General features: G+C 45.6%; 2 protein-coding genes across 2 annotated transcripts in view; both read left to right on the top strand.

Annotated features, from left to right (window-relative positions):
• Window positions 1-1,064: 1,064 nt before the first annotated feature.
• On the top strand, window positions 1,065-10,970 carry LOC139365239 (coilin-like). The gene is made up of 7 exons (XM_071102741.1): window positions 1,065-1,414; window positions 1,759-3,172; window positions 3,410-3,499; window positions 7,054-7,101; window positions 8,112-8,181; window positions 8,971-9,059; window positions 10,130-10,970. The coding sequence occupies exons 1-7, from the start codon at window positions 1,164-1,166 to the stop codon at window positions 10,187-10,189; spliced, it is 2,022 nt and encodes a 673-aa protein (XP_070958842.1). The 5' UTR covers window positions 1,065-1,163; the 3' UTR covers window positions 10,190-10,970.
• A 512-nt stretch (window positions 10,971-11,482) lies between these two features.
• Window positions 11,483-14,400, top strand: part of LOC139365240 (rab11 family-interacting protein 4A-like) — an 89,121-nt gene continuing 86,203 nt past the window's right edge. Inside the window, 2 exon segments of the mRNA XM_071102742.1 lie at window positions 11,483-11,620; window positions 11,622-11,783. Of these exon segments, the coding sequence (XP_070958843.1) occupies window positions 11,483-11,620; window positions 11,622-11,783 (300 nt within the window).

Genomic DNA, 14,400 nt, shown 5'->3' on the forward strand with positions numbered 1-14,400 from the left:
GAAGAGAGTCTAGAAAAGTGTAATGTAATTTTGGAGTTGAATGGAGATGGTTCCTCAATGTGGGAAAAACGTGAAGGGATAAAATCAGGTCTTGGGAGGAGTTACTGAGTTTTTCAAGCGATATGTTTATCCTAGGCTACCTGTCATTACATCATGATTTTGTTTTTTATTCGAAGCATTACTCTTACATTCTATAGTCAACTTACACACACTGACATGCACTACCTCATCAGCTATGTGTGACGTTTTAAAAGTATGTAGATCTGTCCATAATGAGAATGTTTTGTTGTTGACCAAAATGGCTCCTACTGTTGCCTACTACCAGGTTCTGCTCATCAATTGTTAGGCTATTTGTTAATAAAACATGTAATTGTTCTTTTGTTAAGGGTTTTACGTTTTGAAAAAGACTGCCTCTTTACCGGACTTGTGTTTGTTTATGTTTTCAACTACCCCTACCAACGATTTTAGAGTACACTGGACTTTGTGGCTGTGTTATCTAGTGGGAACCGGCTAGCGCTTCCGGTATGAGGGAGAGTTGAATGAAATATTTAGCTGGCTAATTCAATTCAAGGGCTTTATTGGCATGGGAAACATGTGTTAACATTGCCAAAGCAAGTGAGGTAGATAATATATAAAGTGAAATAAACAATACAAATTAACAGTAAACATTACACATACAGATGTTTCAAAACAATAAAGACATTACAAATGTCATATTATATATATATACAGTGTTTTAACAATGTACAAATGGTTAAAGGACACAAGATCAAATAAATAAACATAAATATGGGTTGTATTTACAATGGTGTTTGTTCTTCACTGGTTGCCCTTTTCTCGTGGCAACAGGTCACACATCTTGCTGCTGTGATGTCACACTGTGGTATTTCACCCAGTAGATATGGGAGTTTATCAAAATTGGGTTTGTTTTCGAATTCTTTGTGGATCTGTGTAATCTGAGGGAAATATGTCTCTCTAATATGGTCATACATTGGGCAGGAGGTTAGATAGTGCAGCTGTTTCCACCTCATTTTGTGGGCAGTGAGCACATAATTCCCTTCCGTGCCAACAGGTGGCAGTAACTGAACGAGTCAACTCTTCAAAAGACAGGCAACTAGTTTTCTGAACGGCGTGTGAGATAGATTTCCTTCCACACAGCAACAATGGCAGCCTCCAATACCAATGTGATACGGGTGCGATTGTATTTTGATTACCCGCCGCCCTCGGTAACCGACTGTCGCATGTGCTGGGTCCTCGTGGATCTGAACAAATGCCGGGTGGTAGCAGACATAGCCAGCGTGATCAGGGAAAAGTTCGACTTCAGTCGCAGGAGCATTTTGAGTCTGTTCATTGAAGACTGCTACCTGCCGCACACAGAGAGCGTCTACGTAGTCCGAGATAACGACAGCATCAGGTGCGTCACACATACACCCGCCTATCCAGACATGTTTTTATCCAGTCTGATCCACGCTTAGCTCTAGACCTGCGCTAGTGCTTTGGACAAGAGCTAATGGCGCTGTAACTTTCATTAGGATTTCAGTCTGTGATCTAACCCACGTGGTTGGTTCATTCAATTTTATTTGGGTTAGTTATACAGCCTAGCTAGGTAGCTAGCTACACCGGCTCGCAACAAAACAATAGAGGGATTGCACTGCAAGCCTGGTCTTAGCCTAGGCCAATATGTTTTCACACACACACCACCCCTGGTACTTTGAGAATATCTACCGTTACAACCCTCCGTGTTGTGTTGATTGACAGAGTCAAGGTGGACACCTTAACCCTTTCGAGTGGAAGTCAGTCGAGCACATCTGTTGTGAAGTCCAAGAAGAGGAGGAGAGCTGCCGAGGAGGAGGAGGAGCCCACACAGAACCGAGTGAGTGAAGAGTGGAAGAAGAAGAAGAAGAGAAAGAAGGAGAGTCAGGAGGCCGATTCCAACCAGGCTGCGGTTGAAGAGAGGAGGAAAGAAGACAAGAAGAAACAGAAAAAGAAAGATAAGGTGTCGACCAAAACCACTGCCTCGTCCACAGGACCCCCTCCCACCTCATCCACAGGACCCCCTCCCACCTCGTCCACAGGACCCTCTCCCACCTCGTCCACAGGACCCTCTCCCACCTCGTCAACAGGACCCTCTCCCACCTCGTCCACAGGACCCTCTCCCACCTCGTCCACAGGACCCTCTCCCACCTCGTTCACAGGACCCTCTCCCACCGTAGTCAAAGCGGACAAAAACACCAAGAAGGCTCCAGCGGCCACAGCAGTATCTGTTAACGGTAAAGCCACAGCAAAGACCCCGAATGGGGAAACGGACGACTCTTCTGATTCCAGTGAAAGCAGTAGTGAGGAGGAGGAGGCCCCCAGTAAAACCCCCATGCAGAAACTACCCCCCAAATCACACTCTGCTAGCTCTACACCCCCTGTCACATCTAAAGCCACCCCTGTAGTTAAACCCCAAGTCCCCATTAAGAAACCACGCCCACCTCCCTCATCATCTGATTCGGACTCGTCAGACTCATCGGGTGACGATGCCTCTAGCAAAGCCACCGCAGCCAAACCTCCCGTTAAAAACCAAACTCCTCTATCCAAACCTGCTGCCACTCCTCCTACCACTACACCCACCGGCTCCGGAGCTGGTCCTAGAGACAAAACCACCCCCTCCAGGCCCAGCCTCCCTTCCTCAGGTCCCAGGACCTCTGTATCCCCTGGCCAGAGAGCTAATGCTCCAGGGCCAGGCTCTACCCCAGCAGTGCAGAAGGCCCACAGGAGGCCTGAGAGCCCATGCTCTAGTAGTAGTAGTGAGGAGGAGATCCAGCTGGTTATCAAACAACCAGGCCTGGGGATGGGAATAGTCCCTGCTATGGCAGCACAACCCACCTGGAGAGGCAGGGGAAGCCCTAGGGGTGTGGAGAGAGGTGGGGGTAGAGGGATTAGGGGTAGAGGGGATGGAGGCCAGAGTTGGGGTGGTGGAGGTAGGGGGGTTAGAGGGGAGTGGGACAGGGGTCCTCGTGGTGGGGGTAGAGGTGGGGAGTGGGACAGGGGTCCTCGTGGGGGTAAAGGAGGGAGAGGGGAAGATGCAGGGTTTTATTTCAACTATGAAGGTGGACAGCGACAGCAGACTCCTCAGCCACCATCGTACCAGAAGGACTCCCTGAATAACAGCTCTGTGGTGTTTCAGGTAAGTCAACTGACTGCTACACGGTATTCCAGGGTTGATCAATTCAGATCATTTAGATTTTTTTTATTTTTAATTCCCATTGAAAAGCACAGAACTGGAATTAGCATTTCAGTTTACTTCCTGAATTGAAATGGACTCGACACCGACCCTGTGGCATTCTGTAACCTACTTCTGTTGTGTTGCTGCTGCAACGAAGATGTGGGAGGTATGACATTTATAGGTGTGAGTGTGTTGTAGAACCCATCAGAGAGTGTCCCCAAGAGGGACTACAGTAAGATGCCCCTCCTAGCTGCTCCCCCTCAGGACGGACAGAAGATCGCCTTCAAGGTAACCCACTGCTTATAGACCGAGGAAACCCACCTCTTATAGACCGAGGTAACCCACCTCTTATAGACCGAGGTAACCCACCTCTTATAGACCGAGGTAACCCACCTCTTATAGACTGAGGTAACCCACCTCTTATAGACCGAGTTAACCCGCCTCTTATAGACCGTCGAGGTAACCCACCTCTTATAGACCGTCGAGGTAACCCGCCTCTTATAGACCGTCGAGGTAACCCGCCTCTTATAGACCGTCGAGGTAACCCGCCTCTTATAGACCGTCGAGGTAACCCGCCTCTTATAGACCGTCGAGGTAACCCGCCTCTTATAGACCGTCGAGGTAACCCGCCTCTTATAGACCGTCGAGGTAACCCGCCTCTTATAGACCGTCGAGGTAACCCGCCTCTTATAGACCGTCGAGGTAACCCGCCTCTTATAGACCGTCGAGGTAACCCGCCTCTTATAGACCGTCGAGGTAACCCGCCTCTTATAGACCGTCGAGGTAACCCGCCTCTTATAGACCGTCGAGGTAACCCGCCTCTTATAGACCGTCGAGGTAACCCGCCTCTTATAGACCGTCGAGGTAACCCGCCTCTTATAGACCGTCGAGGTAACCCGCCTCTTATAGACCGTCGAGGTAACCCGCCTCTTATAGACCGTCGAGGTAACCCGCCTCTTATAGACCGTCGAGGTAACCCGCCTCTTATAGACCGTCGAGGTAACCCGCCTCTTATAGACCGTCGAGGTAACCCACCTCTTATAGACCGTCGAGGTAACCCGCCTCTTATAGACCGTCGAGGTAACCCGCCTCTTATAGACCGTCGAGGTAACCCGCCTCTTATAGACCGTCGAGGTAACCCGCCTCTTATAGACCTGCTGGCGGTTCCGTACTCACCACACAGCTCAGTCTGATACACTGGGTTCAGATGGAAGCAATGCGTTTCACCTTCACTCAGGTCATGTGTCTTTATTTAGCCAGGGTGATCCACTCAGTAAAACGTGCCACTGTTTCCCAGTGGTTCAACTGGAAGGGCCTTAGTGTACTGGTAGAAAGAAGACCATAGTTAGTGTATAGCGTCACTCCATTCAGACACTGGAGCCTTCTTGCTGCTCAGGTCATGTGACCAGGAAACTCCTAGCTGTACTAATTCAGTCGACTCTCCATGGTCGAGGAGGGAAAGAGTTAAAGATGCTGCTGATGTACAGTGGCAAGAGAAAGTAGGTGAACCCTTTGGAATTACCTGGATTTCTGCATTCATTCATCACCACATTTTATCTGATCTTCACCGAAGTCACAACAATAGACAGTCTGCTGCTTAAAACTAATAACAAAACAATTATAGGTTTTCATGTCTTTATTGAACCCACGTTGAAAAAGTATGGATTTAATAACTGGTTGATCCTCCTTTGGCAGCAATAACCTCAACTAAACGTGTCCTGTAGTTGTAGGTCAGACCTGTACAACGGTCAGGAGGAATTTTGGACCATTCCTCTTTACAAAACTGCTTCAGTTCAGCAATGTTCAAGGGATGTCTGGTGTAAACCGCTCTCTTCGAGGTCATGCCACTGCATCTCAAATCGGGTTGAGGTCAGGACTCTTGACTGGGCCACTCCAGAAGGCGTATTTTCTTCTGTTGAAGCCATTCTGTTGTTGGTTTTACTTCTGTGTTTTGGGTCGTTGTCCTGTTTCATCACCCAACTTCTGTTGAACTTCAATTGGTGTACAGATAGCCTTACATTCTCCTGCAAAATGTCTTGATAAACTTGGGAATTCATTTTTCTGCCGACGATAGCAAACTGTCCAGGCCCTGAGGCAGCAAAGCAGCCCCAAGCCTTGATGCTCCCTCCACTATACTTTACAGTTGGGATGAGGTTTTGATGTTGGTGTGCTGGGCTTTTTTTCTCCACACATAGTGATGTCTGTTCCTTCCAAACAACTCAACTTTAGTTTCATCTGTCCACAGAATATTTTGCCAGTAGAGCTGTGGAACATCCAGGTGCTCTTTTGCGAACTTCAGACTTGCAGCAATGGCTTCTTCCGTGGTGTCCTCCCATGAACACCATTCTTGTTTAGTGTTTTACGTATCAAAGACTCGTTAACAAAGATGTTAGCATGTTCCAGAGATTTCTGTAAGTCTTAAGCTGACACTCTAGGATTCTTCTTCACCTCATTGAGCATTCTGCTCTGTGCTCTTCCAGTCATCTTTGCAGGACGGCCACTCCTAAGAAGAGTAGTAACAGTGCTGAACTTTCTCCATTTATAGACCATTTGTCTGACCGTGGACTGATGAACATCAAGGCTTTTAGAGATACTTTGTAACCCTTTCCAGCTTTTTGCAAATCAATCATTCTTAATCTTAGGTTTTCTGAGATCTATTTTGTTCGAGGTATGGTTCACATCAGGCAATGCTTCTTGTGAGTGTTTTTTATAGGGCAGGGCAGCTCTAACCAACATCTCCAATATCGTCTCATTGATTGGACTCCAGGTTAGCTGACTCCTGACTCCAATTAGCTTTTGGAGAAGTCATTAGCCTCGGTGTTCACATACTTTTTCCAACCTACATTGTGAATGTTTAAATGATGTATTCAATATAGACAAGAGAAATACACTCATTAGTGTGTTATTAGTTTAAGCACACTGTGTTTTGTCTATTGTTGTGACTTAGATGAAGATCAGATCAAATTTGATTACCCATTCGTGCAGAAGTCCAGGTAATTCGTGCAGAAGTCCAGGTAATTCGTGCAGAAGTCCAGGTAATTCGTGCAGAAGTCCAGGTAATTCGTGCAGAAGTCCAGGTAATTAGTGCAGAAGTCCAGGTAATTAGTGCAGAAGTCCAGGTAATTCGTGCAGAAGTCCAGGTAATTCGTGCAGAAGTCCAGGTAATTCGTGCAGAAGTCCAGGTAATTCGTGCAGAAGTCCAGGTAATTCGTGCAGAAGTCCAGGTAATTCGTGCAGAAGTCCAGGTAATTAGTTCAGAAGTCCAGGTAATTAGTTCAGAAGTCCAGGTAATTAGTTCAGAAGTCCAGGTAATTAGTTCAGAAGTCCAGGTAATTCGTGCAGAAGTCCAGGTAATTCGTCCAGAAGTCCAGGTAATTCGTCCAGAAGTCCAGGTAATTCGTCCAGAAGTCCAGGTAATTCGTCCAGAAGTCCAGGTAATTCGTCCAGAAGTCCAGGTAATTCGTCCAGAAGTCCAGGTAATTCGTCCAGAAGTCCAGGTAATTTGTCCAGAAGTCCAGGTAATTCATCCAGAAGTCCAGGTAATTCATGCAGAAGTCCAGGTAATTCGTCCAGAAGTCCAGGTAATTCGTCCAGAAGTCCAGGTAATTCATGCAGAAGTCCAGGTAATTCGTCCAGAAGTCCAGGTAATTCCAAAGGGTTCACATACATTTTTCTTGCCACTGTAAGTCCCTCTGTTTTCCATGTGAATAAAAGCTCTTTAATTAAAATAGAAGAACAGTGAGAGATGACTGTAGAGTTGTCTGTTGCTAAGGTGCTACACACCTCCATGTAACTCATTATCACTCTGTCGTGTGTGTGTGTGTGTGTGTGTGTGTTCACAGCTGCTGGAGCTGACAGAGAACTACACACCAGAGGTGTCTGAGTATAAAGTAAGTAAAAATAGTTGAACGACTCGTTGTTTTCTCTCCTCTGTCTGGTATAACTTGAGGAGAAACAGCTGTGTGAACAGGGTTAGGAACTGTTTTCTCTCCTCTGTCTGGTATAACTTGAGGAGAAACAGCTGTGTGAACACGGTTAGGAACTGTTTTCTCTCTGTCTGGTATAACTTGAGGAGAAACAGCTGTGTGAACAGGGTTAGGAACTGTTTTCTCTCCTCTGTCTGGTATAACATGAGGAGAAACAGCTGTGTGAACAGGGTTAGGAACTGTTTTCTCTCCTCTGTCTGGTATAACTTGAGGAGACAGAGCTGTGTGAACAGGGTTAGGAACTGTTTTCTCTCCTCTGTCTGGTATAACTGTAGGAGAAACAGCTGTGTGAACAGGGTTAGGAACTGTTTTCTCTCCTCTGTCTGGTATAACATGAGGAGAAACAGCTGTGTGAACAGGGTTAGGAACTGTTTTCTCTCTGTCTGGTATAACATGAGGAGAAACAGCTGTGTGAACAGGGTTAGGAACTGTTTTCTCTCCTCTGTCTGGTATAACTGTAGGAGAAACAGCTGTGTGAACAGGGTTAGGAACTGTTTTCTCTCCTCTGTCTGGTATAACATGAGGAGAAACAGCTGTGTGAACAGGGTTAGGAACTGTTTTCTCTCTGTCTGGTATAACATGAGGAGAAACAGCTGTGTGAACAGGGTTAGGAACTGTTTTCTCTCCTCTGGTATAACTTGAGGAGAAACAGCTGTGTGAACAGGGTTAGGAACTGTTTTCTCTCTGTCTGGTATAACATGAGGAGAAGCAGCTGTGTGAACAGGGTTAGGAACTGTTTTCTCTCCTCTGTCTGGTATAACTTGAGGAGAAACAGCTGTGTGAACACGGTTAGGAACTGTTTTCTCTAACCGTAGGTGGACAGAACTTGAGAAGAAAAAAGTGATGTCCTGAACTAGGACTAAATACATGTGGGTAATGTTCTTTCTCACTGTGTTTCCCCGTTTCTCTATCAGGAGGGGAAAATCATTCATTTTGACCACAGCACCAAACAGATTGAGCTAGAGCTGCTCTCTGCTTATCAAGGTAGGATGAAGATCCCTCACTTAACAGTTTAAACGAATGGGGGGTGGGGAAATTAAGGAAGTAACTATTAAATGGCAATTCTCCACCCTTCTCCCAGAGTGCACTGGTACAGCTTCCTGTCATTGGATTGATGTAATGATTGGCTGGAGTGAGCTTCCATCATTAAATCCATGATGAGAAGTGTTCCAGTGCGTAATTTTGGGAGAAAGGTGGAGTATAGGGACTCGGACGATGCTTCCCTCAGCCATCTGAAGGCACCTTGGCACTACCTGTCATTGTCTGCCCCTCACCTGGCACTACCTGTCACTGTCTGCCCCTCACCTGGCACTACCTGTCATTGCTGGACCTTACCAAGATGGACCAACCTTAACATGTCTGTCTTCCCCTCACCTGGCACTACCTGTCATTGTCTGCCCCTCACCTGGCACTACCTGTCATTGCTGGACCTTACCAAGATGGACCAACCTTAACATGTCTGTCTTCCCCTCACCTGGCACTACCTGTCATTGTCTGCCCCTCACCTGGCACTACCTGTCATTGCTGGACCTTACCAAGATGGACCAACCTTAACATGTCTGTCTTCCCCTCACCTGGCACTACCTGTCACTACCTGGCACTACCTGGCACTACCTGTCATTGCTGGACCTTACCAAGATGGACCAACCTTAACATGTCTGTCTTCCCCTCACCTGGCACTACCTGTCATTGTCTGCCCCTCACCTGGCACTACCTGTCATTGCTGGACCTGACCAAGATGGACCAACCTTAACATGTCTGTCTGCCCCTCAGCGCCGGTGGAGCCGGGGAAGTTTGACCTGGTGTATCAGAACGCCGACGGATCCGAGAGTGTGGAGTACGCTGTGTCCCGGGGCTCCAGGGTAAGACATAAAATACTGTTACTGTACGTTTATATATATATATATATATATATATATATATATATATATATATATATATATATATATATATATATATACATGAATAAAACCAATAGAATCAGTGTAGGGTACGCTGTGTCCCAGGGCTCCAGGGTAAGACATAAAATACTGTTACTGTATATACATACATACATGCATACATACATGCATACATACATACATACATACATACATACATACATGCATGCATGCATGCATGCATGCATGCATGCATACATACATGAATAAAACCAATAGAATCAGTGTGGAGTACGCTGTGTCCCGGGGCTCCAGGGTAAGACATAAAATACTGTTACTGTACGTTTATATATATATATATATATATATATATATATATATATATATATATGAATAAAACCAATAGAATCAGTGTGGAGTACGCTGTGTCCCAGGGCTCCAGGGTAAGACATAAAATACTGTTACTGTACAGTGTTATTTCACAGACCCTGCCTGCATGCACTGATCCTGCAGCACAATTGATCTGCGCACATTCATCACAATTTAGACTTCATTTCTGCATTAATGTATTATCAGATTGTATGTCAGAGCCAGGGTCTGGCGTAACACTCTGGGGGGGGGGGTGGCTTAACACTCTTGGGGGGGGGGGGGGGGATTAACCTTTGAATGTTGTTTTGGTTCCATTGACCATCCTCTCTTCACTAAGCAGGCCTCTTCTCACTCTGTACTGGCTGTGTGACACTGTATGGATGAGCTTGACCCCCTCCCTCTCTATTGTCCCTGACTGCATTTTAACCCCATCACCCACATGTTGAGGCAAGCTGTTCATTGTCCAATGAATGTCCCTTATAATCGTTTAGTTGAAAAGAGAAACCTGTTGGGATACTTTAAACCAGGCATAATGGGGGTTAAATATGTTCCAATAAAACAGCTGTATGTGCAGAATTCGGAATGTTGTGGTTTTCCGGTTACCATGGGGATGTGTTTGTGATGTCACTCCCATAGAATTGAATAGAATCCCTTTTTCAGTGTGTCTTTCTCTCTCTCTGCAGGTGACTGAACGTTGGGACTCACTGCTGGAACCCAGGCTAGTTGTTGGGAATTTGAGCTGAGGAACAAGATGGACGTTCTTGGTCGACTTGGACCAGGCATTTCTAACACACTGGCCCATTTCCCACACTCGAGTTGCCCAGTATTGGCCAAATTATAATAATTCAGCACACAACCCCAATTTAGACTAAGTTAAAGATGGACCAGTCCAAATCTGGCATTTGCCGGATCTGCCCCATGGCCAGTCCGTTTCTGGTTAGATGGACTGGGGCTTGTTCTGACACCTCCATAGACAGTTTACCCTGGACCCAGATTAAGCTGGAGATGTTCCATTCACTATGATTATGTTTAGTTCAGGAGTAGAACCTTAATCTGGGTCTGGGAAACCAGCCTTACTGGTAGCTATTTTACCTTACCAAACCCCTTATCCCAGCCTTACTGTCAACATGTGGTTGACTCTACTAATTCAGGATGTTTTTATTTTTATGGAGATTCAATAGTTAAATTCAATAGTTTTGCGTTTCAGTTTATTTCCTCAGTAGACAAGAGTTAAAATGAAATTGACCAGAACCTTGGATTCAGCTCATCAAAGTCTGGATTAAAGCTATTGATTAGTTTTAGTTCTGGGTGTGCTGAGCACCATTTTAATGACCCACTTAAACGCCTTCTAATGTTGTATTGTGGAAGGGAGGGTACAGGCTAGGTTGCTTAAGTACCTTCAAATGTTATTTAATCTTTGGTCTCTTTAATTTTTTTTTTTTTTACACATTGATATAACTGTGAATGTCCCATCTTGAATTTAAAAAAAAACTTGTTTGTAAGATAATAAAGTTTGATATCCTATGACCGGATAGGTGGGGTTTCTTAAGCTATGCCATAGTTCCGGTACTTATTAAGAATACCATCCACACCAGAGGTCAGGACAATTTTAACGGAATGTAAAGTAGCTATTCAGGGTAACCATGGAGCTGGGGCGTGTACAAGGACAATACATACATTGGCGATTGGAAAACGTGTCATATTTAGTTCTGGCGATTGGAAAACGTGTCATATTTAGTTCTGGCGATTGGAAAACGTGTCATATTTAGTTCTGTTTTTACTTTTTAAATATCATCATTTATTTTACGTTGATTTACAGTAATGGTTAACTTCCACTTTTCTGTTCAATAGTCCTATGGTTGGAAAACAATCAAGGAGCTAGATGGTGTCACAATCACATCAAATTGTATCTTTCTCAGTATCCTAACATAAAAACACCTGACCTGACAGGTGTCGATTTTTTTTTCCTTCGTGATCGTAGCCATTTATCGTCTCTACCCACGGCGCGTCAGTGGTCCTTCCCATTCCGTAACGGGATGCTGCTGATGTCACAGCACCAACCGAGCCAGTCAGCAACGGCACCAGCGGAGAACAGCAACCGGAATGATGGCGAATACAGAACCAATTCAAACAAAGTCCGTTCAATAACGACGTTATCTGACAAACCGAACTCTTAAGATGGAAGGAAACGTTTTCCCCGACCAAGAACAGCTTCTAGGCTTCCTGAAAAAGCTCAAGGAGGTATTCGACGTGTGTGATGAGGATGCTGATGGTTATATTCGGGTCGAACATTTTGTGGATTTGGGGCTTCAGTTCGGGCAGGGGGACAGAGATGAGGTAAGTCTCCAGCTGTCGGTTAACGACATCCACGGATGATGATGATGATGATGAATGAGAATTTGGAGGATATTTGATCGAAGGAAGCTCCTGTCTGTACAAGTGTTTTGAAATATGATCATCACAACATGTATTATGCCGTATGTGTGTGTGTACGTTAGTTTATTATACATGTATTCATCGCCAACGTCGCTATGACACTGAGACAAAACAGGTTGCCAGACAGAACCGAATGTGATCTCGAGGTGACCGTTGGATTTATTTTCTGATGGATTATACGATTTGGTGTAAAAAAAATCAAATCTGTCTGATAGGATCATTTAGTTGACACGGTTTAAATAGAACGATACGTTCTCATTGACGTCAACACATCTGTACGCGCGCCAACCACAGGTAGGCATATTCCTCCAGGATATTCAGACATCGATAGGTCTATCATAATGGGGATGGTGAGTCAGATAGACCTAATGGGGAGATGTATATTATATTATATTACGATTGTACCGGAGATCGTGTGTGTGTCTGCATAAGTGTGGTTACATTTGCCAGGTTGCCATTAGGCTTCTTTATCAATGCACTCATTCATTTCACATGAATTATTATCATTTCTCTATAATGAATTAGAAATAAAACAATTATTATAGATTTTGAAAACTATTGGTGTCTGCTGTTTCCCTTGTCACTGTACAGGTTTTCTGATACACCTTTATAGACTTGAGAAGCTTACAGTCAACCAACCAACATCAATACAAACACATTGAAATGACATGTTTTAGTATCATGTGGAAGCTTATTTAACCCTGTTACAATATCCTTATAACAGACAGGCAGGGTAGGCAGACAGACAGACAGGCATACAGACATACAGACAGACAGGCATACAGACAGACATGCAGGGCAGGAAGACGGGAAGGTAGGCAGACAGACAGGCAGGGCAGAAAGACAGGCAGGGAAGGTAGGCAGACAGACAGACAGGGCAGGAAGACAGACAGACAAGCAGGAAGACAGGCAGGCAGGGCAGGAAGACAGGCAGGGAAGGTAGGCAGACAGACAGGCAAGGGCAGGAAGACAGGCAGGAAGACAGACAGACCAGCAGGAAGACAGGATACAGGCAGGAAGACAGACAGGCAGGCAGGGCAAGAAGACAGGCAGGAAGACAGGCAGCTGGGGTGCAGCCTAGTAAACGACCTGTCTCTGTCTGTCTGTCTCAGCAGGATATCACTAAATTACAGTTCCCTGCTTTTCTGATAAATGCTCTGTGTATTTTTCCTTCATGAGACAAGATAAATATCTATCTATCTATCTATATATCTATCTATCTATCTATACTGAGTGTACAAAACATTAAGAACACCTGCTCTTTCCACGACATAGACTGACCAGGTGAATCCAGGTGAAATCTATGATCCCTTATTGATGTCACTTGCTAAATCCACTTCAATTAGAAAAAAAGGGTTCCAAAAGGGTTCTACGGCTGTCCCCAAAAGAGAACCCTTTTTGTTCCAGGTAGAAAGGGTTCTACCTGGAACCAAAAAGGATTCTTCAAAGGGTTCTCCTATGGGTACAGTTGAAAAACCCTTTAAGGTTCTAGATAGCATTTGTTTTCCTGAGAGTGTAGATGAACGGGAGGAGACAGGTTAAATCTAGATTTTTAACCCTTAAGACAATTGGGCATGGATTGTGTATGTGTGCCATTCAGAAAGTGAATGACAAGACAACATATTTAAGTGCCTGTGGTAGTAGGTGGCCGGCGCACCGATTGGTGTCAAGAACTGCAACGCTGCTGTGTTCTTCACGCTCAACAGTTTCCTGTGTGTATCAAGAATGGTCCACAACCCAATGGACATCCAGACAACTTGACACCGCTGTGCCTCGAGAAACAGCCTGAATCCTTCAGGGGCCATGGATTCTACAAGGTGTTGGAAATGTTTGTTTCTCAATTGGTGTCAAGGGACCAAACGTGTGCCAGGGAAACATTCCCCACACCTTTACACTACCGCCAGCTTGTACCAGGCAGGATGGACAGGGAAACATTCCCCACACCTTTACACTACCGCCAGCCTGTACCAGGCAGGATGGACCGCATTCCCCACACCTTTACACTACCGCCAGCCTGTACCAGGCAGGATGGACAGGAAAACATTCCCCACACCTTTACACTACCGCCAGCCTGTACCAGGCAGGATGGACAGGGAAACATTCCCCACACCTTTACACTACCGCCAGCCTGTACCAGGCAGGATGGACAGGGAAACATTCCCCACACCTTTACACTACCGCCAGCCTGTACCAGGCAGGATGGACAGGGAAACATTCCCCACACCTTTACACTACCGCCAGCCTGTACCAGGCAGGATGGACAGGGAAACATTCCCCACACCTTTACACTACCGCCAGCCTGTACCAGGCAGGATGGACAGGGAAACATTCCCCACACCTTTCCACTACCGCCAGCCTGTACCAGGCAGGAAGGACAGGGAAACATTCCCCACACCTTTACACTACCGCCAGCCTGTACCAGGCAGGATGGACAGGGAAACATTCCCCACACCTTTACACTACCGCCAGCCTGTACCAGGCAGGATGGACAGGGAAACATTCCCCACACCTTTACACT

The sequence above is a fragment of the Oncorhynchus clarkii genome, chromosome 13 (assembly GCF_045791955.1).
Source record: "Oncorhynchus clarkii lewisi isolate Uvic-CL-2024 chromosome 13, UVic_Ocla_1.0, whole genome shotgun sequence".
Classification (NCBI taxonomy): domain Eukaryota; kingdom Metazoa; phylum Chordata; class Actinopteri; order Salmoniformes; family Salmonidae; genus Oncorhynchus; species Oncorhynchus clarkii.

Coding starts and splice junctions, on each gene's coding strand:
- LOC139365239 (XM_071102741.1), top strand. CDS start 1,164: ATGGCAGCCTCCAATACCAATGTGATACGGGTGCGATTGTATTTTGAT. Junction 7,102..8,111: donor CAGAGGTGTCTGAGTATAAA/GTAAGTAAAAAT, acceptor TTTCTCTATCAG/GAGGGGAAAATCATTCATTT. Junction 8,182..8,970: donor GCTGCTCTCTGCTTATCAAG/GTAGGATGAAGA, acceptor TCTGCCCCTCAG/CGCCGGTGGAGCCGGGGAAG.